The sequence below is a fragment of the Equus quagga genome, chromosome 11 (genome assembly GCF_021613505.1).
Source record: "Equus quagga isolate Etosha38 chromosome 11, UCLA_HA_Equagga_1.0, whole genome shotgun sequence".
Lineage (NCBI taxonomy): Eukaryota > Metazoa > Chordata > Mammalia > Perissodactyla > Equidae > Equus > Equus quagga.
Window position 1 is genome coordinate 66,463,930 of NC_060277.1, and position 24,779 is coordinate 66,488,708.

The window sequence follows — 24,779 nt, forward strand, 5'->3', positions numbered from 1 at the left end:
CTGGGAGAGGTCGGGGAGTAGCTGGGAGAGGTCGGGGAGTAGCTGGGAGAGGTCGGGGAGTAGCTGGGAGAGGTCGGACTGTAGTTGGGACTGGTTGGAGAATAGGATGGAGAGGTAGGCGAGTAGGAGGGTGAAGTAGGGGAGTAAGAGGGACTCTGGGGCGTGTAGCCCCCAGGGGAGCGGGGCTCGTAGGCAGGTGACGTGGGCGAGTAGCTGGGAGACATGGCACCACCTGTGGAAAAGAAGCCGAAAGGAGTTTAACAATGGGAGAAACTTGCCCACAAAGAAAGATCAGGGAGAAAACAACTTGGCCCTGACAGACAGGGATGACTCACCCGGTGAGGGGATGTACGGGCTTGAGGGGCCTGGGGAGCCCGGCGAGCCTGGTGTGGGAGACCAGGCAGGGGAGTAACCCGGGCTGAAGCCACTGGCATCAGAAGCAGCACTGGGAGAGAAGCCGGCTGCTCCTGGAGTCATTCCACTCCCTATGAAGTGCGAGAAAGGTTAAGTTAAAACCAGAGCTGGAGCCCAAGCAACCCCTCTCAGCCGACATTCTCCACAGAGCTCCAAGGCCTCCAGTGTCCCAATGTGCTGACTCTCCACAAGCCCAGCTCACCCACCCTCTGAGCTGCTCTCTTTCTGGGCTGGGTCACTCACCAACACTGGGGGACCAGGCGCCATAGGCTGGGGTGGCACCCACATTCCAGGGTGTCATGGCTGGAGAAATTCCTCCCATGGGACTGGGTGCTGAGCCGAAGAACATGCCAGTGGCTGCAAAGAGGCACAGAGTGACATATCAGGAACAGCACCTAGGGAGGGGCCACCCTCCCATCCACGGCCTGCCTCCCCCTGGCAGGCCCAGCCAGGTTCCAAGCAGCTGAGGACCTCATACTCACGTCCGGCAGCCCCCAAGCCGGGGATATTGGTGGGGATCTCCATGCCATACTTGCACTTCTCTGCATCGAGCAGGAGGTCAAAACAGCCAGTGCCAGCTGGAGCCAGCTGGCCCAGCATGATATTCTCGGACACCCCCTTCATGGGGTCGCTCTCTCCGTGTGCGGCTGCTTCCATAAGCACATCCACCTGAACCACAGGAAGAGGGGGCAGGCCCCATTAGACCCTCCACACAGCGCCCCAGGGCTGTTCCCACTGTGACAGCCCGCTCGCTCAAAAGAGGGAGGAACAGCTCCAGTGCCTGAGTGCCCGCCGTGCATTCACTCTGGTGGATGCCCTTCTTCCCATGGCACTCCCTCCTTCCCTTCTCTCTTCTTCCACCCTGGTCAGAAGTTCTGCCATTACCGTTTCTTCAAAGGAGCATTTCATGAGAGGTCCAGTATCCTGGCGGTTGACTCCATGTCGCGTGATGGCCATCAAGTGGCCGCGACAGGTCATGGTATCACACAAGAGAGCCAAGTGCCGGTAATTGACGTAGGAACCATCAAAGGAGATGACATGATACAGCTCCCGCTCCAGGGCCTTCCGCACGGCTTCTATGCCCAGCACCTAGCATGAGAGTTGGGGGTGAAGGGTCAAGACTGAGTCACTCTGCTCTCCTCCTGGCTCCTACTCCCACTAAGATCCACAGCGCTCCCGAGGAGTGTGGAGCCCAAGGAGTCTGTGAAGTCCAAGATCAAAAGTAGATTCAGGCATAAAAAAATCTGACCAAGGAAATCCTGTGAGTGGAGAGCAAGAAATGCAACCAGGGAGAGAGGCCTATAGCCAGAGAGACCCAGGAAAGACAGCTGGGCAGCAGGCCTCTGAAGGGCTCACCGTGAAGATCTCCACAATGTCGTTGGATGTGGTGCGCACGGGGTCCACGTCCTTCTCACTGAGCACCCGCATCAAGCTCACACCATCTGTCTCCAGGATCCACTCCTGCAGGGCCTTGAACTCCCCGTCCTCTGTGATAATGATCTTCTTCTTGTTGTCTGTTTGCGGCAAGTGCATGTATACCTGGAGGAGGGCAGAATAAGCTCAGGTTGGGCGGAGGAAGGTGGGAAGGAAAGAAGTGGGAGGGGCAAAGGCTATGGGGGAGGGAATGGCTGACCTTGCTGATCTGCTCGATACCCTGCAGGGTCATATCTGTCAGCATGTTGGACTCGATGCAGCGCAGGAAAACGTCGTCATCCATCTTGTCCACTACCTCTTCCTCCTGCAACAAGAGTGAGGTCAGCAGTCCTGGAATCCTCCGGTCTTTTCCCAGGCTCACCTCAAACCACAGCCTCCTCAAGGACCTAAGAGCCAAGTTAGGCCCCAGACTCCGCCCTCTTCTGTTCCATTGAGATTACTTTTGATCATGTTTGTATGATCATACTAAAAGACGCCTAAGAGGGGCAGGCCTGGTGGCCAAGTGGTTAAGTTCGAGTGCTCTGCTTCAGCAGCCCAGGGTTTCACTGGTTTGGATCCTGGGCATGGACATGGCACTGCTCATCAGGCCATGCTGAGGTGGCATCCCACATAGCACAACCAGTGGCACTCACAACCTGAATATACAATTATGTACTGGGGGGCTTTGGGGAGGAAAAAAAAAAAAAGATTGGCAACGGTTGTTAGCTCAGGTGCCAATCTTTAAAAAATAAAATAAAAATAAAAAAGCTTTACAAAAATTTAAAAATAAAAGAAGCCTAAGAAAAGGCAGCTACATCCCACCATCCTATCAATTCCCACTTGTGTCTGTGCGCACTTGAAGGGCTGCAGCAAGGCGTCCAGCAGTTTCCACTCACGCTCTGGCGCTCAGAGTGGTTGCCAGGCTGCTATTGCCTTGACAAGGAATCTGGTTTAACGGAGCCATACTGTATCCCATCATGGCACATCACAATTTCCTTATCTAGTCTCTTGACAGTTCAACAGTTAGTAAGTTCTGAATTATTATTATTAAAGCACCAGGCACCCACATCTGCTGAGCAATTTTTTAGGAGCCATGCCCAAGAGTGAAGTCACTTGTCAAACATTTTCTTGGGTCTTGTTACACCTGCTGTCACATCACTTTCCCTAGGACACAGCAATTCCTACTGTCCAACCTGCCCCTGACCCTCATGGGAGCCTGGTGGGAGAGCCAAGTGATATGGCTATGGGGTCCCCCCACTTCAATGCCATCTGTTTTATCTATGTGGCTGCTACTTCAGATTTCAAAGATTTTTGCTGCTAATAGTTTTGAAAATCATTGCTAACCACCATTCTCCATTCCTACATGAGGTGGTGTGACTGGCACCTCAATGTAGCTTTCATTTTAACTTCTTTAGTCATGAACATGATCTAACAATTTTCTATGTTTAACATATCGATTTCCTCTTGGGTCCCATTTACCTCTTGCATCTTGTTTTCATCACTGTTCATGATGCGGATACGGAGCACCAACTTCTCTGCGTTATCATCATTAAAGATGCAATTCAAGTCATCGCCAAAACCTGGTGGAGAGAAGGAGCCATGAGAAAGATGGCATCTACAGGACTTGCCTCCTAGTCACTGTGCACCTGCAGCTCTCCCCACACAGGCTTCTCATTTGGCTTCCCCTCTTTCACATAGAAAGAGGGAAGGGAAACACTGAGAAGGAAAAGGAAATGCAGAGGGGAGCTGGAGATACTGAAGACTAGGGAGCAGTGATCCTGGAGAGGAGATGCACTGGAGGAGCAGAATTGGCGCACAGAAGGTGGTGAGGGTGGGTGGCTTGTTTGGGACTGGAGTGCAGTGACATGACAGAGTGGGAGCTCAGGCAGGACTCCTGAGCTGGGCCTGCCCTCCCAACCTTACCAGCATTGATCTTTTCAGCAATCTGCTCCATGGTCAGCTTCCGGTCAGTCATGTGCTTCCGGTCCAGCTCCACCCGCAAAAGCCAGGGGGAGATTCGGGCCACGTCAAAGTCAGGCATCTCATAGTAGACATTCACCCATTCCTGATCCTCTGCCACCACCGTGCTCTGGGGGTTGGGGTCATAGTAGATAGCTGTGTTGGCAGTCACCTTCCTCAATGTTGTATGTTCCAGGCGGCACAGAATGTCCTGGGAAGAAGAGTGATTCATGACATAGGCCTATGGGTGGCTCCAAAGGCCTCTTCAAACCCTCCTGTAGAGGGAATTCCAAACCCTTTATTCAAGGGAAAGAGTTCCCCTCCTTTTCCTCCCGCCAGGAAGCCCATCTCCCTAACCCCTACCTTGGCTCTCTCAGCATCTCGAGCAGACTGGCCCAGCAGGAAGACAGTAAGTGAGGGGGTCTTTGGCTTCTTGGAAATGTTGATGAGCTCCTTAAGTCTGGGCACACCCAGTGTCACATTCTTGGCAGACACACCAGCGTAGTGGAAAGTGTTCAAGGTCATCTGGGTGGCAGGTTCTCCAAGGGACTGTGCAGCCAGAGCTCCCACCATTTCCCCAGGATGGGCCTACAGAGGAAGGACAGCTGGCGTCAGAAGCAGCAAACTCCTCCCTTCTGGTGAGGCAGAGTGAGCTGCAACAGGGCTGGGACCACCCTCTACTCTGAAGGGACGTGGGGCAGAGGCATTTGGAAAGGACAGGGAGACAAAAAAATCAGTCTTATTTGATCATCCCCTTCCTCAGACAGCGCTTCAATTTACAAACGCCATTCAGCACCTGATGTGCTGCACACTCAGAAAAAGGTACATACGACCCAAAGTCCAGATTCCTAAAACTAAGCTACAGTTACAGGGTAGATATTCATTTTACAAGTCTTCTAAATGGGAAGCTCTCCAATGCATTATTTTAATTGATATAATCATATACCATAGAATTTCATCTTTTAATTGGAATCATACAGTACGTGGCCTTTTCAGACTGGTTTCTTTCACTTAGTAATATGTATTTAAGGTTCATTGCTGTCTTTTTATGACTTGATAGCTCCTTCCTTTTTATCACTCAATAACACTCCCTTGTATGGATACATCAATTTTGTTTATCCATCCATGAATGGGTGAACATTTAGGTTGTTTCCACTGCTTGGCTGTTCTAACAATGCTACACGCATAAAGGGTTTTATGTGGACACACACTTTCAATTCTCCTGGGAATACTCGCAGGCGTGGAGTTGCTAGGTCACGTGGTAACTCTAGGTTTAACCTTTTGAGGAACTGCCAGACTGTTTTCCGAAGCAGCTGTACCGTTCCCACCATCAGTGTGTTCAAGTTCCAGTTTCTCCACATCCCCACCAATAGCTGTCAAATCTTTTTTTAGCCATCCTAAGTGGGCATAAAGTGGTATCTCGCTGTGGTTTGATTTGCATTTCCCTGATAACTAATGATGTTGAGCACCTTCTCATGTGTTTACTTGTGGTTTATATACTTCTTTGGGGGAAAACATCCATTCAAATCCTTTGACATTTTTTCTTTTTATTGTTGACTTATAATAATCCTTTACATATCCTTTATGAATAGCCCTTATCAGATACGTGACTTGCAAATATTTCCTCCCATTCTGTGTGCTGTCTTTTTACTTTCGTGGTGTCCTCTAAATCATAAAAGTTTTACATTTTTTTCTCCAAAGTCCCCCAGTACAGTTGTATATTCTAGTTATAGGTCCTTCTGGTTGTGCTATGTGGGACGCCACCTCAGCATGGCCTGATGAGTGGTGCTAGGTCCACGCCCAGGATCTGAACCAATGAAACCCTGGACTGCTGAAGAGGAGCGTGCGAACTTAACCACTTGGCCACAGGGCCAGCCCCAATACAAGTTTTAAATTTTGATGAAGTCCAATTTGAAGTCCAATTTTTGTTGCCACTGCTCATGCTTTTGGTGTCATACCTAAGAATCCACTGGCAAACCTGAGGTTGTAAAGATTTACCCCTGTGTTTTCTTCTAAGAGTTTTACAGAGTTTTAGCACTTGTATTTAGCTCTTTGATGTTTTTTGAGATAATTTGTGTATAGGGTGTGCGGTAGGGATCCAAATTCATTCTTTTACATGTGGATATCCAGTTGGTGCAGCACCATTTGTTGAAATGACTATTCTTTCCCCATTTAAATCCCTTGGCACCCTTATCAAAAAGGAAGTAAGTGTAAATGTGAGGGTTTATTCCTAGACTCAATTCTATTCCATTAATCTATATACGTATCTTTATGTCAGTAGTCCACAATCTTGATTACTGTAGCTCTGTAGTAAGTTTGAAAATCAGGAAGTGGGCGTCTTTCAACTTTGTTCTTTCTCAAGATTGTTTTGGCTCTTCTGTGTCCTTTGTATTTCCATATGAATCTTAAGATCAGCTTATAAATTTCTGCAAAAATGGCAGCTGGAATTTGACAGATTGTGCTGAATCTGTGGCTCTCTCTGGGGATTACTGCCATTTAACAATATTAAGTCCTCTAATCCATGAACACACACGTCTTTCCATTTAAGTCTTCTTTAATTTCTTTCACCCATGTTTGTAGTATTCCCTAATTCATTTTAATTATTTAATTTATAAAACTGGATTTACATCAAATGGACTCAGAGGCATGCTAGTAATTATGTTTCTTTCCTTCCATTATCCTGTAAACACAGTGATAGTATATTCCAATATCAATGAATCCCTTTCCTGCTTACTCTCTCAAATTCCCTACCTCCACCTAAATGAGAATTCTGCACACAGCAGGCATTTTAAGAAAATAAAGGCCAACATTCCCATTTCACATCCCAGCCATGCCAATTATTTCCTATATGTATCATACAACACAGTATGATATATACACACCACCTCTCCAAGGCTCAGTTTTAATCTTTGCTACATGGGACTAACCCTCACACCCCCAACTAGTGTCGTCTTAATACTGCTAAAGTGTAAAGGTATAAAGTCCCCAACACAGGACTTGGTACACAACAGTCTCTCAACAAATGAGAACTATTATTAGGTGATTGTGGGCAGAAGTGGGCTGTTCTTGGAGCCCAGAGAAGTCAATAGGTCAAAGGAGATAAACAAAGCTGAGGTGAGGAGAACAATACTCACAATGGCTTGGTTGAACTTGGACTCGATCTCACCGAGCAGCCAGTCGAAGGCCTCTCCACTGAGCCGAAACTCCTCAGCCATCCGGCGGGAGCACAGTGTGGATCGCAGGTGGATATTGAAGAGAAGTGTGGCGTTCTCCTGAGCCTGCCGGCTCAGCGGGTCATCCCCATTCACGATCACCAGCTTCTTGCTCAATTCCTTGACTCCTGGGGGCCAGATGAGGGGTGAAGAGATTATAGAACAGAGCCCAGCTAACTCCTGTCCCCAGCCTGGCACAGAGGTCCTGAAGCAGGAACTCACCCTCTACCACCTTGATGGGGTGCAGGTCGGAGGGAAGGCGAGGGTTGATGTGGAAGATTTTCTGAGCATTCCAGATCATGCGCAGTAGGTTACATGGCAGGACAACCTAAGGCAGGAGGGACGGGAAGGAAGATCATGAATAGGGAGAGCCATGCAGCGGCAGTACTTCTCCAACCCAGCCCTTCCTGCCCACACACACCTTGCTGTCGCCAGTTGGGAAGATGACCCTGAGCACTTCTCGATCCTCCCGCATCCGCTCAAATTCTCGCTCCAGCTCGTTCTGAATGTGTGCATTGCTCAGCACGTCCTTCACCAGATCCTCCTGCAGAGTGCGCCGCAGAGCCCTCTCATTGGTATAATCAAAGCGGAACCTACAGGTGGCAGGGAGTGGAGTCAAGGGGCAGGTGGGCCCTGGGGCCTGATGCCCACAAGGGGCACTGTGAGGCTCCCAAAGGTGCGCAACCTACAGGAACAGGGCTTTGGAGGCAAGAATCCTGGGCATGGAAATATAAGATCAAGGTTTGAGAGCTGCCAATGGGACCTGAGCTTGCTCCAGCCCCTCTGGGCCTGCTTTGCACTATCACCAGGGACAAAGCAGGGATGGGTCTTAACTCGGCTCTGGACCCACCCTCTCCCATCACGTAGTTGCTTTCAGAGGGGTGGCGAAAGGGCTTTAAAAGGTAAGGTCCACTGAAGGAGACATTCCAGGCTCTGTGTGTGGGGAAGGGAATCCTACAACACTCCCTGAGCCCCAGGGAGTAAGAACCACCCGCCTGCCCTTTCCTCACTTCTTCTCAAAAGCCTTGTTGGAAGGCTTGAGGGTAGCCAGGTTCTGGAACTCAACGCTCTCGCCCGCCAGGCCATCCTCGCCATAGCGCAGCTGCACCACCTGGTTGATGGAGTTCCGCACGGTCGCATCATACTTCACCATCACCGACTCCATGGACTTGATGAGCCGCCGCTGGATGTATCCTGGGGGAGGTAATCACTTGTGGGACCCAAGGAAAGAAGAGGTTGACAAAGCCCAAAGAGCCCTTCCTATCTTAGGACAAGCCATGCTGGCCACTCTGGATCCTTAACCTACATGATCCTCAGATGAGCCAGCTGGGAGCCCCCTCAACCCCAAGGTCTCTCAGTGAAAGCCACGCCCACCAGCAGATGGAGCCAGGGCTCAGTAAAGGCTGGGAGGAATCACCCACCAGGTGTCAGGTCAGGAGCAGAGACCCTGAGCCTCTCTCCCAGCAGCATGGAACGCTATAGGGCAATCAGAACAAGGGCATTTCTGCCGTTGGCATCTGCCTAACTTTTGTCTCTATTCTTTCCATAAAGGCCCAAGTTACATCACCAGGAATAGAAGCCTTTAGCCTGAGAACTGCCACTCCCCACCCACCAGGGGATTCTCAGCCTGTGCTACTCCCTGGTACCAGCCCATGGAAGGGCCCCCGATCTGAAAGCCTCACCAGTCTCAGCAGTCTTGACAGCTGTGTCGATGAGCCCCTCACGACCCCCCATAGCATGGAAAAAGAACTCGGTGGGGGTGAGGCCAGCCAGGTAGGAGTTCTCCACAAAGCCACGGCTCTCAGGCCCATAGTCATCCTTGATGAAGTGAGGCAGAGTCCGGTGCTTGAATCCAAATGGGATCCGCTTGCCCTCCACGTTCTGCTGCCCGACGACAGCAATGACCTGGGAAACAAAAACGGTGGGGTGCATCTATCTCCCCTTTTGCCTTAAAAATAAAGAGTTCCCAGGGCCATCCCCAGTGGCCTGAAGGTTAAGTTCAGTGTGCTCTGCTTCAGCAGCCTGGGTTTGGTTCCCAGGCCCAAGCCTACACTGCTGTTAGTGGCCATGCTGTGCTGGAGGCCCACATACTAAAAAACAGAGGAAGATTGTTCCTAGCATGGATGTTAGCTCAGGGCAAATCTTCCTCAGGAAAAAAAAAAAAGAGTTGCCAGTATTTTTCTACAAATCCCCCAACCTGTCCACAACACACATCTTCCGTCCTCCTCCCAACCATCAGTGTGACCCCATATCTGGAAAGACAAGGCTCCTCACCTGGGAGATATTGATCTTGGAACCTTTAGCCCCGGACACAACCATGGACTTAAAGTTGTTGTATTCAGACAGGGATTTCTGGGCAGAGGAGCCAGTCTTGTCTCGGGCATCGTTGAGAATGCGGTTCACCTGGTTCTCAAACGTCTGCCGCAGAGTGTTCCCTGGGGTGGGCTCCAGCTCATTGTTATGAGCCTTCTCAATGACCTGGGTGCAAAGGAGGAGGCAGAATTCTCAAGGAAACATCAATCTGTGTAACTACTCACTTTCCCTCTAACCCCGACACCCCCTTTGCTAGAGCTGACGTTAGGTTCAAAGTCCCTGAGAGCCTCTTACTCAGTCCTTGCCCAGCCTCCTCTCTCACCTCTATTACATCCTGCTTGGCCTTCTTAATAGTATTCTGAATGTCCTGGTAAGTCTTAGAATCTGCGATGGAGTCCCCAATGCCAATGGTATGACCTAGAGACAAGGACAGGCATCAGCAACACCCTCTTTAGATATTCAAGAAACAGGGAATGGAAGCATAGCCAAGAGTTGATGGAGAGACATCAAATCCAAGTGGGAAAGAGAAAGGGATGGAAGAAGAGCAGTAAGAAACGGGAGAGAAAGGATTCCTAGAGGGCTTGGTAGAGCCCTTATCCTCACCCTCGATGAGGAGCCAGTTGTTGATGACGGTCTGAATGTTGGAGTAGAAGAGGCGAGTGATGTCATGACCCATCTCCAGGTAAGAGATGTGGACCAGGGAGCCGGCTGATGTGCCCAAAGACTTCTTACACAGGATGCCCATGATCAGCTCCCCATTCTCCACCACCACCTGTGGACAAAGCACCCACTCAGGGCCCCTGTTCCGGCTCCAATGTCCAGATCTTGTCCCCACACATCCAGAGGCTAAGCCCTACTTTGGTGTCCCCAGGAGAGATGTGCTTGTAAGGGCCACTGTCCTCATCATCAGGATGGGTGCTGTGGGTGCGGATGCAGTTGATGTGGCCTGGTATGATGAGGGAGAAGATCTGTTTGCCCGTCCACAGGGGCCGGGGCTTCAGGATGGCTGGCTGAGGGACCTTCCCGTCCCACGTGGACAGGAACATGAGGAGGTTCATCACTTCACCCTGTGAGATAAAGAGCAAGAAAGATACAAAGTCAGAACTGCAGGCCTCACCTCTTGGGAATGTCAGGCAAGGTCACCATGTCCAAGGGGGGAAGCCAGATTTTAGAGGCAAAGAGATGCCAGGAAAAGTGTTTTCCAAACTTTTAATAAAAAATTAAAATTCATTGTGATAGTGAGTCTTCTGATTGTTTAGTTTTTTTTTAACAAGTACAAATTACTTTTAATAATTAGGAAATAAGCAAAGGTAAAAATAAATAGATAAAAATTTTAACAGGGTGGTACTTATTATTCCCTTCACCTTTAACTTTCCACACAACACCTGAAATTACATGATATTTTAAGGAATTAAAATGGGGAGCTACAGCCATGCACCTTTTTTGGCCTCTGATCTTTCCTAACCCCTTCCTTCCGCCTCATAGAAAAGACAGTCTCATATACAGGTCAGTGCAGAGCAAGTCAGGGTAAAAATCACAGCCCTTCCTTCCGTCCTCCGCCTCGCTGCCCTGGGGGCGCTGCACCTGACCAGACAGGTTTCCTCTCTAGTACCACACACCCGCTCCAGGAAGACGTCTCTCTTCGTGAATTTGCGCACTGCAGTGAGTGTGTCCTGCACAATGCCCATGACAGGGCGATTGCTCTGGGGAGTGACAATCATGCGTGGCACCATGGCAAGCTCCTGGATCTCCGCCCGAGTCTCCAGAGACTGTGGCAGGTGCAAGTTCATCTCATCCCCATCAAAGTCAGCATTGTATGGTGTTGTCACACTGCAGTGGAAGAGAGAAGTCAGAGTTGGGAAGACGACTGTAGTGAAACCTCAGGAGCAGCCCAGGCCCAGCCAGCTTCCCTGAACAATGGGACTGACCTGAGATTCAAGCGAAAAGTAGACCAGGGGAGGATGCGGACCCGATGTCCCATCATGGACATTTTGTGCAGAGTTGGCTGCCGGTTGAAGATAACAATGTCCCCATCGCACATGTGTCGTTCCACCTATGGAGGAGAAGTGCACATTAGTCTCAGTGAAAGGGGTATGCTAAGAACGAAAGGCCAATGGACTTAAAATGCTTTGTTCATGGAAATGGATGACAGTGTGGTGCTATTTCACTTGAAACACTTATCAGCCACCCACTTTGAGCCAGGCCCAGGCTAGATATCAGGTTATCAGAGATGGTTAAGACATAATACCCTCCACCTCAAGGAACTCAATTGGGGGAGAAAACCGAAAGAGACTCTGAACACAAAAGCTTCTGTTCTCTTCCTCCCTGGATCTCTCTTCCTTGTCATATATGTCCCTCTTGCTACCCTTAGATATATGCGATCCCCACCCAGAATTCCAGTGGTTGGCAGCTACAAGCTAGCCTAGGACAACAGCAGTCTTTTATAAAGAGTCAATAAGCCTGGATCCTAACGAACCAGCCAGCCTCTGATGGCCCACTCCAGCCAGCCCTCACTCCAGAGAGCTTCCTGCTCAGGTAAGAAAGGCCTTGGTCTATTACATGCCTTATAGCCAGTCTGTAGGTGAAGGTCACTGGGCTTGGGGTGGAAACGCAGGTCAATGCGATCGCCATTGTCTCGGATGATGTACTTGGCCCCCGGGTACTGGCTGTTCCCTCTGCGCACTAGTTCCTGAAGTCTAGAAAAGAAAAGAGGTACAATGAACAAAATGCTTCCCAAAAAGCCCTTGCCATCACCCTCACACCAAAGCCCCAAGTGGAAGCTCAAACTTCTAAACCTCAATGTTCCCTCTTGCTTACTCCAAGCCCACTCTCCTCATCTCTCCCCTGGCCACTCCAGGCAGGGCTTCTGAACTGAGACACACCTGTCAATATTGAAGGGGGTGACAATCTCTGCAAAGGTCATGTTAGCAGCAATGGAGCGAGGCACACCAACTTGGTCAATGGAGAGGTTGGGGTCAGGGGTGATGACAGTGCGGGCTGAGAAGTCCACTCGCTTGCCCATCAGGTTCCCTCGCACTCGGCCTTCCTTGCCCTTCAACCGCTGCTTCAGGGACTTGAGGGGACGCCCAGACTTCTGCATGGCCTGTGAAGAAACACAGGGTCGGGGGGCACCCTAGTAGTCAGCACTGGGCCCTTCTCCAGAGCTTAGAGGCTTCATGCTGGCCCCCCCACTCAGCCACAGGGTGTGGGGAGCGTGCTGACTCACACGGGGCAAGCCAGGCAGCTCATTGTCCACCATGGTGGCTACATGGAACTGCAGGAGCTTCACGTCCTCTGCAATGACATGGGCTGCTGCGCCATTCTGTTCGTTGCGTCGAAGCTGATTGTTGATCTTCACAATGTCCGCCAGTTTGTGAGTCAGGTCATCCTGAGGTAGAAGTCAGCATCATTACAATCTAGCCATCACTGAGCACTCAGCATGCATGTGACAGCACACAGCATCTCTCTCATTCTCACACCACTCTGGGAGACAAGTCTGGTCCCTCATTTCATAGATACAGAAGCACCATCATGACCTTTAACCATGTTAAGGGCCTCATTAAAGGCCTCACAGCTAGCAAGCGGCAGGGTATTTTCAGACCCAGATGATGTGTCCATTCACTCATGCACACTGCATTCCACCACTGGCTCCTGCACACCTTCACCCCTACCAACAGAGCTCCCTCCCCAGCTATCCAGCTGAGAGGCAGGGTCCTGAAGCCGCTAACCTGGTTGCGGGCAGACCCCTGCATCACAACAGCAGGCCGCACAGAGAGGGGGGGCACAGGTAGCACGGTGACAATCATCCACTCAGGCCGGGCATAGCGCGGCTCCATGCCCAGCACAAAACATTCCTCATCTGAGATGCGTTTGAAGATCTCATGCACTCGCTCAGGACTCAGCAGGATTTTCTTCTCCTGAGAGTCCTCGTTGACATGCTTCCACTCTGCATACAGCTCCAGGCCAGAGCGCCGGATCCTGGGCTGGTACCGCCCACAGCCACCATGGCCCTTCCAAGGAGAGAGGGGGGTCACGAGAGGCTAGAGGTCAGGCCATCTCTGACCACACCACGCCAGCCCTCCCACTCTTCTCTCCAGGCCTCTAGAACCACCTCCTGATCCCTGCCTCCCAGCAGTCTCTGCCAGCCCCAGCTACCTTTTCTTTGGTCAAATCCTCATCGCCCTCAGGCTGCTCCACGCCGAACTTGTTGTCCATCTCCTCCCCACCCTCGCAGATGTTTTTGCCTTTGCAGAGGTCATAGACATGCGTGAGCCGCTTCTTGGGCTGCCCCTTGGACTTGGCCAGAATGTCCTTGATCTTTGGGTTATTCTAGGGGCAGGGCAAAGCAGGGTCAGTTTGGCCTGCTCCCCTGCCCCCCACCAAGCATCCCCTCCCCGAGGCCAGGGCGCATCCCCTACTCACAGAGTCCACAAGCAATTTGGAGCAGAAGAAGCAGACACAGCGCAAAACTTTCATGGTCTTCACCAGGAAGCCCACATGAAACACAGGTTTGGCCAGCTCAATGTGGCCAAAGTGGCCAGGACACTCTGTCATGTTTCCTGTGAGAACACATACTGCATTTTCCTTCCACTCTCACCTCAGAGATTAGGTCTCCAGGTGCCCACCTTCAGGCCAGGTTTTCTTTAAGGACCCAAGCCTCTCCTTCCCCTCCAGGTTTCCATGCCAGCCCCCCAGTACTCACCTGCACATGTCTGGCAGCGGCCAGTTCGCTCAATCACCCCCTGCCTCGGATCCATCAGCCCCCCAAGCTTGGGGCGGCCTCCCTCAGTCGTCTCTGGGTATTTGATACCACCCTCTGTCACAGACATTCGTTTCTGAGGGAAAAAAACGCCAATAACAATTAAATAGAATTCCTAGTTTCCAGTTTTCCTATACTAAGGCCTCCAGGAACCTTAAACCACTTACAGAAGAACTAACCAGGTTTAGCCTAGGGTGAGGGATTGGGGGGGTCAGTGTGTATACCTCTGGAAATGTCAGAGTTGAATATCACAAGTCACAAGTTTGCTCCAGTCACTGTCTGAGTGGGAGGGGGGTGCTCAGAATAGAGTGTGGTCGACCCTGGGCTCCATACAGATGGCCTATCTCTAGGATTCGAATCCCAGACATCCCTCTGGGTTGAATTCTAGGTCACTAACATCCATAGGATTTAGCCACAAAAAGAAAGAAAAGTTGTTTCAAGGGGCAGAAATATCAATGCCTTGTTTCTTACCCGAAGCTGAAATCAAGCCCAGAATCTGAGTATGTGGGCAGGAACTTCTCAGTACCACGTCTGCCATGACAGCCCAGGTATCCTGCCCCAAGACATGCTCTGCCAACTCTAACGTCAGCTCCTGAAGTTAGGCACTCTTTGCCCCCATCCCTGTCACCTCCTCCTCCTTAAGGGCCTGGCCAGCCTGAACCTGTCCATGTTCAGACACCTAGGAGAGACGGGTGCTGGAGCAGCAGGGTGGTGAAAATTATTTGGAGCAGAAGTGAACCCAGGCGCCTCATGAGATGCAGGCAGAGCGAAGGGCCAGAATGCTGAGAAAGGTGGAGCCAGAACTTAATGGGACTAAGTCAGTGGAGGAAAGGGAGAGACGGAAGAGCTCAGAAGTAGCTATCAGTTGGAGAAGAGGTTTTTGCTCTGGGCTAGAGGTTAGCTAAGGCAAACTTTAGTTGTCACACACTGAAAACCAAGGACTTTTAAATTACTTAGGCTGTGGTCCACTAAACTTATAGAGGGAAGAACTTAGATGAATTTAATAAAAGCTTCGATCTGAGTGTCAATTTTATGCCAGCCCCCAAACTACTTACACACCTTGTTTCTCTAATCCTCATCACTAACCTCCTAGGAATGAATTCCTATCTCTTAGACATGTGAACCCTGAGGCTGTGTGGAGTGACTTGCCCAAGGCCTCAATCTCAAGGAGCCAGCAGAAGTCAAACCCAACCCTCTCTGCTCCCAAACACATGGTCATCCCACTTGACAATACTGCCACATAAATAATTATTTAAACTCCAGGAGACATCTTCTTGGTGCCAAGTGCAATGCTAGCTGATTCATTCTTATCTTCACAACTAACTTATTACAAAATATGCATCACTGTCACCATTTTACAGATTATAAAACTGAGAGGCCCAAGGTTATACAATTAGAAAGAGGCAGAGCTAGGGTTTGCTGTGCATTCCTTCCACTCCGTCATGCTGGACAAACAGACGACAGCTGAGTTCAAAGTGCAAACTGAAGTGATTATGAGCACGTATACAGAGGTATCTTCCTAAATAGTACATCTTTTTCTGCCACCACCACATCCCTGAAACCACTCTTGATGGACCAGTGAGCTCTACTCTGCCAAATCCAACAGACCCGTCCCCATCTTAGCTTGTTGGCCTGTGACACACTGCAGACAGGCCACTTCCTTGAAGGTGACTCTCCCTTCCAACCTCCTGGCTTCGGCTTCTCAGTCTGCCTCCTAGGCTCCTCTGCCTTGGACTGCTCCTTAAACACTGCTACTCCCCAAGGTTTTAGCTCATCCACACTTCTCATCGCACCCTATATGCTGTCCCATGATTTTCACTATATACTGATCACACCCAAATCTCTACCTCCAGGCCTCACCTTTCTCCTGGACGGTTCACTTAGTAAATGATCCTCTGAACACCTGCAGATATCCCACTGATAAATCAAATTCAAAATGTCTAAAAGCAAACTCCCTTCTCTATAAAAATCTCTTGCTTTTCCTATAGTCCTCATCTAAGATGGTGGCACTTAAGTCAGAAACAACACTTACTCTTCCTTCCCTCAGGCATAAAGCGGTTGAAAGGTCACGGGGCTGGAGTCAGAGGCCGCTGGTTCGGAATTCTGGCTCTATTACTTATAACTATGTAACCATTAAGGACTCAATTAGCCCCCAAACCCAGGATGCAATAGGTGTTCAATAAACGACAGCTATCATTATCCGATCATTCACCAAGCACTCGTCATTTTTACCTCCTGAATATTTCTCAAATCTTGCCCCTCTTCTCCATCCCTCCAATCACTGTCCTAGGTTAGGTCCTCCCTTTGTGGTCTACATCAGAGCATTCCACAGGTCATCAGCCTGTCTCTCTCCAATCCATCCGTACAACCGCAGAGTTCCTTCTAAGATGGAAACCTAATCTTCACACCCTCTCATCCTCAGAATGATGTCCAAAGTCAGCAGGATAGCTTACAAAAGGGTTTTATGACGTTTCCGCCTTCCTTTCTTTTCCCACAATAACAGAGTCCCCTATGGTTTCCCTATCACCCAGCATATACGGGTGGCGTACTCCTCTGCGTCTTTGCACATGCTGTTATCTCTGCTTGGAATGCCCTTCCCCACAAGACAAACTACTATTTAAAGACTCAGGCACTGCTTCTTCCAGAAAGCCTTTCCACAGCCTCCCTAAGGCAGACTGGCATGCCTACTCCGTGCTTCCGTAAGCCCTCTATCACTGCACATCTCATGTGCAATGAAATGACCTATTTGGGCCTGGCTTCCCCACAGATTATAAGGATCTCTCGAGGCAGGCAGCATTTCTCTATCATCCTGGATCCCACGGCTCACAATACATGTTTGTTAAACTGAACTAAACTGCTTAGGACCCTCCACTGCAGGGAAGTGCCCTTGAAGAACTTGGAAAAACAAGAGGTTATCCCCTGCCAGTCAAACCGGTAATCCCCTCATAATGGATCTGATCAGCCACTGCTGGTAAGAAACCAACATGGTCTACAGATGCAAGGCTGAGGAGGTTTTGAATACCCACAATGCTCATTCAGATGACCTGGTGAAGTCTCAGGCAGACAGGCCTGGTTCACAAATTCACAAAGCCGGAAGCCCATCAGCTGCATTATGTCTTACGAGAAACACAAAGGAGTTTGCTCCCCTTCAACCAAACACAAAAAAGCTGGCTGCCAGAGTCACCAGAGGGGTGCCTAAGGGAAATCACGCTCAAAACTTTTCAGCTCCCTCTCTGCCAAGTCCATGCGAACCAAGCCAACCAGCTTCTAAGGACTAATTCTGCTTCCAGACATTGAGACTGGGCCAGGGGCTGTCCTGGAATGTTCTGGATTATATACAAACTACTTTAGCCCCCACCCTTCATCCAAACACTGGTTCTCACCACATCCATGATAATGGTTAGACCCCTGAGGAGGCAGCCAGTCCCAGGGGCATGCCCCTGAGGTGAGAAAACAAAAGACCTGCCATAATTCTCAGAAAATACTTCCACTCTTTCCTCACTTTAGCAAAATATACAAGGTCCTTACAACTTGGCTTCAACCCACGCTTACAGCTTTATTTGTTACCCCATTTCATCGTCCCCCGACAGTTATGCTCCGATTGCAATAGATTTCTCAAAATTGCTTTTCTTCACATGCTCCTTTCCAGTAAATTTTTTTTCATTCTTTAAGACCCACTTCCAGCGTCACCTCTCTGTAAAGTCTTCTCTAACTCTTCACAGACTTGTCCACACCCCAGCAAGGTTCTCAGTCCAACTTTAATTTCTTGTTTACACGTTTCTCTCTCCCAGTGGACTGCAATCCTTGAGGCCAAGGATCATGTTTCACTGATCTTTATATCCTCAGCCCCAACAAAGCAAACAGCACATGGAAGGGGCTCAGTAAATACTTGCTGAATGTATGGGAAATCCCTCATTAGATTATAAGTAATTTGAAGACAAGGATAATCTTCTGATTCAACAATGTAACCCACACTGCCTAAAAGTACATTACTGTTTTAAATCCTTGTTGAAATAAGTTGGGGTATAAATAATGCTTTCCACGGTAGACAGTTTGGTTGGTTTTTTTTTTTTGAGGAAGATTAGCCCTGAGTTAACATCTGCTGCCAGTCCTCCTCTTCTTGCTGAAGAAGACTGGCCCTGAGCTAACATCGGTGCCCAACTTCCTCTACTTTATATGTGGGACGCCTACCACAGCATGGCTTGCCAAGCGGTGCCATGTCCGCACCCGGGATCTCACCCGGTGAACCCCGGGCCGCCGAAGTGGAACGTGCGCACTTAACCGCTGCGCCACCAGGCCGGCCCTGACAGTTGCTTTTAATGAACAGGGGTCAACTCCTTCTAATGTAATCAAACACCCACTTCTCCTGACTTGTACAAGCTTTACATAAAGCCCTAGCACCAATCGTCCCTGCTTCTGTACCCTCACTTGGCAACATCCAAACCCATCTTCTTTTTTGTTGTTGTTGTTTTTTGAGGAAGATTAGTCCTGACCTAACATCTGCTGCCAATCCCCCTCTTTTTGCTGAGGAAGACTGGCCCTGAGCTAACATCTGTGCCCATCTTTCTCTACTTTATACGTGGGACGCCTACCACAGCACGGCGTGCCAAGCGGTGCCATGTCCGCACCCAGGATCCGAACCAGCGAATCCCGGGCCAACGAAGCGGAATGTGCAAACTTAACCGCTGCGCCACCACGCTGGCCCCCAAACCCATCTTCTAACAGCAAAGACAACAGCTCTACCTTGCAGTCAATTCTCAGAGCCCTGTGTACCTTATACACACCCTCCACGCAAGACTTCTACCTTTAAATACTACTTGTTCCACAAGAGGCCCATGACTCACCCACCCTCCTACCCATAGTGTAACTGTTATTCCCTCTAAATACTGGAGCACCGTATAAACCGCAAGCAATGCAGAGCAAAATCAAACTCTCCCATAATTCCGCATCCCAGAGATGACCCCTGTAAAGTTTTGTGAAACAGCCTTCGATACTTTTCAAAAAATGCAATGATGTTCCCATTTTTATATAAATTGGGCCTCATTCTGCATACTGTTCAGTAACTTTTTGATTTACACAGATTTCTAAACTTTACCAGTACCCAATACCCTTAGTGTCTTAGTAACTTTCACAGTCCTCTCTAGGACAGAAGAGGTCCACACTTATTAAGTACCTAGACCCTGACAACTTAGTAAGTATTTATGTCCTAGCAACTTAATAGCCATTTGGAAAAAATAATAATATAAACTGAGAAAACCATTTTAATATATTAAAATAAAAATATTTTTATTTATTTCCCAAATAACCACACTTCCTTATGACTCCTGTTGGGCACTGCACAACTTCTCAAATCTTGGAATCAGATTGGACAGCACCACCCTTATTTCTGGCTCTACACTGATTTTTAGCAGTATTTAGCAACTGCTAAAAACGCAGCTTCACAAAGACATGACGTCATGGAAAGGGTTTTGGCGCCATCTAGTGCTGAAAGGGGAACTACCCAGGGCAGCAGACAAACGTTGCCCGGTGGCTGTGCTTCTCTTGAAAATTTAACTCCTCTCCCCGGGCCCCTGCGGTTTGCTGCGGTGCCTCAGCAGTTGGACGCAGCTGACTTAATCCTCGGGGAAGGTCTTGTTCTATTCTAAGACAAGACAGGACACTGGATTATCCAAAAGTAACCACTAGTAAATATTCAGGTGATTTATAACTATCATTTTCAAACAACGTTGCAATAAAAATCCTTCCCCAATTATTTTATTCACTCATTTATTCAACTTTCATTACATGCCTAATATGTGCCAGGCACTAGCTGAGAGGCTGAAGGAAAAGAGGTGAATACAGTCTCTCATGCAATTTACATTCTATTGAGGTAAACAAAAACTAATCCTTTCAGATAGTGACAGGCTATGAAGTCAAGTCCAGACCAAGGCTTAGAGAATGCAGGAGGATGCCACTTCATAGGGTGGTCAGGGAAGCGCTCCTGACGACACGACACTGGAGCAGAGAACATACTGACTTAAAGGAACAGCCCCAAGCACTGTTGTTCTAAGCAGCAGGAAGAGTGAATGATAAAGTGCATGAGGCAGGAAGGAGCTTGCAGTGTTGGAAGATCGAGTAGGGCACTGTGGCTAAAGAAGAGCAAAGAGGACATTGGTAATAGATGGAGAGGCAAGCAGGGGCCGGATAAGACAGGACCTCGTAGGTCAGAGTAAGGAGTTTGGACCTTTGGAAGGGACTCCATGCAGGGAAGAGACATAATGAAAAGCTCTCTCTAGCTGCTCTACAACCCACAGGAGGAGCAGCTGGGCCCTAGGACTACTGCAGAACTCCAGAGGAAAGATGACGGTGGGGAGGAACAGGGTGATGGAGATGGAGATGGTCATAAATGACTGGATTCAACATATTTTGAAAGGGAGAACTGACACTGGCAGATAGCCTGAGTGGAGGCTGTGAGAAAGAGAGGAATCAAAGATGGTTTTTAGGTGGTCCCCGTCCAGGCAGAGCGGGCAGACGCACACAGCTGAGGGATTGCTGCAGCAATGGAGGGGTGTGCGGGAAGGCTAGGACTCTGTGGTTAAGCTCATGGCCTTGGCTCTTCCACTCTCTAGCTGTGTGACCATGGAGAGAGAGGAAATGCTGATGGGGTGGAAGGCAGAGAGGCCAGCTGTTCAGATGTGACCATGCTCCCAATCCAGTAAAGATCAAGGTTGACAGGAAGCTACTCCGAGTCACCTTGGCCTGCAGGGCAAGACGCATGCTGTCTGAGATCTCCCAGGAGACTGCTAAGGGCACATGGGAATGTGGGATGTAACTACCATTTTGTACAAACATTAAGTGCTTAATAAACTTCTAAAGAGTTAGCAATTTTATGAGGACCAAGAACCAGAAGAACATAGGCAGCATTACAGATAAGGCAGGATGGGGTTTTCACTGGATCAGCTCAGTCTTCCTTCATCCAACTCAAAGGCTCCAATAATGTCTTTGGTCTTTACCCTGAACCAGCCAAGGCTTTGGAGCTGCTGGCAGAAGAATAGACGGGGAGAAGCATAAACTAGTGGAAGGTCAAGACATTTCCAGTTCCTTCTTCAAACACAGCTCAGTATTTATGGGTGACATGGTAAAAATGTCTAAGATTGGCTTCAAAACAAAATGAAGGGGGGTGCCAGCCCGGTAGCACAGTGGTTAAGCTCGCACGTTCCGCTTCAGCGGCTGGGGGTTCGCCAGTTCAGATCCCAGGTGTGGACATGGCACCGCTTGGCAGGCCATGCTGTGGTAGGCGTCCCACATATAAAGCAAAGGAAGATGGGCACGGATGTTAACTCAGGGCCAGTCTTCCTCAGCAAAAAGAGGAGGCTTGGCAGCAGATGTTAGCTCAGGGCGAATCTTCCTCAAAACAAAAACAAAAACGAAGGGATAGAGGGAAGCAGGTGAGGGTAAAGATGAATCAAAGTGGCTATGAGTTCCTAATCATTAAAGCAGGGTTAAGGGTATGTGGAGATTCACTGTCCTAGTCTCTATATTTTTGTGTATGTTTTAAAATGCCATACGTGAAAAACGAACAAACAGCTAGAGCTTATCTTTTCCACGATACCTGCCCAGTATCCCTGGGAGCAGCTGACACACTTTTCTCCAAGTTGTAACTGTACTTTGAACATGGCTCTGGCAGGAAACTTACTGTAATGGGTTTATTTATCCACGTCACCTGCCAGCTTGTCTATTTTAGTGTGTCTCAATTTCCAGGGGTCAAGCACAGTGCCTGGCCCTAGCAATGAGCAGTGAATGTAGGACAGATGGAGGGATTCAAAAAATTGTGAATAGCAGGCACTTAATAAATGTTTTCTGAATTGCTAAAAAAAAAAAAAAGATGGCTTTTAAGTTTTTGGCCTGAGCAACTGGATGAATGGTGGAGCTGTTGCTTGCTGGCTGAACCAGGCAAGAGTGGAGGTCAGGCAACTTCAACAGAAGAAATTAAAGTTTTTCATTTTTTTGAGGAAGATTAGCCCTGAACTAACATCTGCCACCAATCCCCCTCTTTTTGCTAAGGAAGACTGGCCCTGAGTTAACATCCATGCCCATTTCCTCTACTTTATATGTGGGATGCCTACCACAGCATGGACTGCCAAGCGGTGCCATGTCCGCACCCGGGATCCGAACCAGTGAACCTTGGTCGCCAAAGCAGAACATGTGCACTTTACCGCTGTGCCACCGGGCTGACCCCAAGAGTTTTTTATCTCAGGCTAAATTTTTAGAAGTGGTAATGCTGGCCCAAGGAATATGCACAGCAAATGACTGATAAAATGGTCAGACTGTCTTCCAAAAAGGTTATACCAATTTATCCTCCTACAACAACATACAACATGCCTATTTCCCAATATTTTTGCCAGCAGGGAAAAATCAGATAAGGGAAAAATTGTATTTAATTAGCACGTTTTTGTTAGCAAGCTGAATATTTTTTATTGGCCATTTGTACTACTTCTGTGAACTGCCTATTTGGATCTTTCATCTGTTTGTCTAGTAGATGTGTGCTTTTCTTACCGACTTGTAAGTGCTCTTTGTATATTAAGAAATCTAACCTTGTCCATCACATTGCAAGCACGGTTTCCCAATCTGTTTTCAGCTGTCCTTGGTGTCTCTGATAAACAGAAGCGCTCTTATTTTTAAGTATTGAAATCTGCCCTGCTCTTCCTTGTGTTTAAAATGCTTAGCTCAGTGCCTATCACATAATAGCGACTCAATAAAATTTACCTACAATTAACTCATTACTATTAAGGGTTCTGCCCCTGGTATCAGCCCCCAAAAGCCTTCTATAGTTTTCTAGTGCTTTACAGTTTTGTTTTTTAGGTTTAAATCTTAACTCCATTTGGAATTTATTCTGTGGTATGGTGTGAGTTCAGCAAGTTCTCACTCCTGACCCAAGTTTCACACAGCTGAGCCTTCCCTGCCAGCGACTGTCTCCATCCACAAACATGGCCATCCAACTCTATTCTCTTCAACCAGTTCGCTCCACAAAGGAAGGAGTCCAGGTCACCCCTGGCTCTCCCCTAGGCCTACCCTCCTCCCTGGTCTCTCCTGCTTCCATTCTTAGCCCCCCCCCCCCCATCAGATCTTCACAGGGCAACCAAAGCAGTAGGCTGTTTTCCTTTTTTTAATGTAAACTTGATGTCACTCTCCTGCTTATAATTCTTCAATGGCTTCCTATTGAAAATAGAATATTCTATTCTTTATTCCTTATCATGATTTACAATATCCCACCTGGCCTGCCTCACCTCATGCTTCTTCAGTCCATTTTGGTAAGATTCTCCTTAGCTACTAACCCCCCCCCCCAGCCACAGTGCCCTTCTTTCAGCCCCAGGAACATGCCAAGTTCCTTCCTTCCTCAGGCCCTTTGCACTTGCTGCTTCTCCGCCTGAAAAGCTCTTGCCCTAGAATCTATGGCCTAGATGCTTTTCATCTTTCAAGTAATGTCACCTCCTCAGACAGGCTTTCCCAGACCCTACCACCACCCCATCTAACGAAGCCTCACCTCAGTGACTGTCCATCGCATTACACCGTTTCACTTTATTGAGGGCTCTTGCTATTAACTACATTATGTTGTTCATTCACTTATTCATATATTTACTGTCTGTCTCCCCCGCCCCTTCCCTCAGAAGGCAGGTCCTTGTCCAGCTCTGGATCCCCAGCGTCTGGTCTATCACGTAGCAGGTGCTCAATTAATATCTGTAGAAGGGGGAGGGAAAATATCTGGTGCTTGGCCTCTTATCCAAAGTTGCAAAGGTCCCCTTGGATTCGTCCGATCTCCTTTAACGTCGCCAACTCTGAGGTGTGGAGCCAGTCACCCGCCTCACCCGCCCCTCCTGCGACCAGGCCCCCATCCGAGACACAGCGCTCAGCTCAGCCTGCTCATCTCCTGGCAAAATTTGACTGTGGGAGGACGCGAGGCTGGACCCCGGTCCTGTCTCGGCGCCGATAACGCACCCTCCCTGCCCGTCACTCTTCGGCAAGAAGCGCAAAGTTGCCACGGCCACGGGCACGCCCCTCCCGCGGCGCGGGACGGAGGAGGAGCCGGAGGGCAGAGCCGCTTACCAGTTCATCCGGACTGAGGACTCCGAACTGCACTCTCTTGATGGTGCGCAGCGGGCATGCGCTGTCCCCGGAGGGGGGGCCGCCGCCGTGCATCGCGGAGGCAGGCGCGCTGCGCAGGCGCAAACCTCACTACAAAAAGCCTGCGCCGCCTCCGCCTAGGTGCTCAGACCCCGTCGGGGCGGCCACCGGGAAGGACCTCCCCGAGTGGGGAAGAAAAAGCCCGAGGAGGGAAAGGTGGGGGAGGGAAGGAGGCGGGGAAACGAAAAAGAGCGAAAGCAGCTCTCCTCCCCCTTTCCGGAGATTTTTCGTCTCCCAAAAAGAAAAAAAAAAGAGGGGGGAAAGGAAAAGGTCCTGAGGGGAAGAAGAAGAAAAAGGGTAACGAATAAATAAGTAACCGGGCTCCTGAACGGCAGAGGTTACGGCAGTTTGTCTCTCCCCCTTCCGGGAGCCGCCTTCTTCTCCAACCGTCCCGGCCGCGCTCTCGGCGCTTCTGAGGAGAGAACTGACCGAATGACGCCCTTTATAGATTCGCCCCTGCATCCCCGCCCCTTCCTTTCCCGCCCTCCCTTGCGCTACGGGGCTGCCTACGCCGGCCTGCACGGGGCGCGCGCCCGAGTCGTTGATCC

General features: G+C 49.3%; 1 protein-coding gene across 2 annotated transcripts in view; it reads right to left on the reverse strand.

Moving 5' to 3' along the window:
* The window catches only part of POLR2A (RNA polymerase II subunit A), a 26,068-nt gene extending 1,433 nt beyond the window's left edge, over positions 1 to 24,635 (reverse strand). Inside the window, exons 1-29 of one of the 2 annotated variants that reach the window (XM_046675035.1) lie at positions 24,154 to 24,635; positions 14,014 to 14,146; positions 13,734 to 13,870; positions 13,467 to 13,640; positions 13,040 to 13,321; positions 12,538 to 12,699; positions 12,194 to 12,414; positions 11,875 to 12,007; positions 11,240 to 11,364; positions 10,931 to 11,141; positions 10,169 to 10,378; positions 9,915 to 10,083; positions 9,634 to 9,728; positions 9,273 to 9,476; positions 8,681 to 8,903; positions 8,009 to 8,192; positions 7,420 to 7,591; positions 7,221 to 7,326; positions 6,921 to 7,126; positions 4,150 to 4,374; positions 3,751 to 3,997; positions 3,307 to 3,407; positions 2,048 to 2,152; positions 1,771 to 1,953; positions 1,300 to 1,503; positions 897 to 1,083; positions 658 to 771; positions 336 to 485; positions 48 to 232 (exon numbers count right to left, since the gene is read on the reverse strand). In XM_046675035.1, the coding sequence (XP_046530991.1) occupies positions 48 to 232; positions 336 to 485; positions 658 to 771; positions 897 to 1,083; positions 1,300 to 1,503; positions 1,771 to 1,953; positions 2,048 to 2,152; positions 3,307 to 3,407; positions 3,751 to 3,997; positions 4,150 to 4,374; positions 6,921 to 7,126; positions 7,221 to 7,326; positions 7,420 to 7,591; positions 8,009 to 8,192; positions 8,681 to 8,903; positions 9,273 to 9,476; positions 9,634 to 9,728; positions 9,915 to 10,083; positions 10,169 to 10,378; positions 10,931 to 11,141; positions 11,240 to 11,364; positions 11,875 to 12,007; positions 12,194 to 12,414; positions 12,538 to 12,699; positions 13,040 to 13,321; positions 13,467 to 13,640; positions 13,734 to 13,870; positions 14,014 to 14,146; positions 24,154 to 24,246 (4,941 nt within the window). In that variant the 5' untranslated portion in view covers positions 24,247 to 24,635. Of the gene's footprint in view, positions 233 to 335; positions 486 to 657; positions 772 to 896; positions 1,084 to 1,299; positions 1,504 to 1,770; positions 1,954 to 2,047; positions 2,153 to 3,306; positions 3,408 to 3,750; positions 3,998 to 4,149; positions 4,375 to 6,920; positions 7,127 to 7,220; positions 7,327 to 7,419; positions 7,592 to 8,008; positions 8,193 to 8,680; positions 8,904 to 9,272; positions 9,477 to 9,633; positions 9,729 to 9,914; positions 10,084 to 10,168; positions 10,379 to 10,930; positions 11,142 to 11,239; positions 11,365 to 11,874; positions 12,008 to 12,193; positions 12,415 to 12,537; positions 12,700 to 13,039; positions 13,322 to 13,466; positions 13,641 to 13,733; positions 13,871 to 14,013; positions 14,147 to 24,153 lie in introns of both variants that reach the window. The other variant, XM_046675033.1, reaches the window with a different exon arrangement.
* Positions 24,636 to 24,779: the final 144 nt, after the last annotated feature.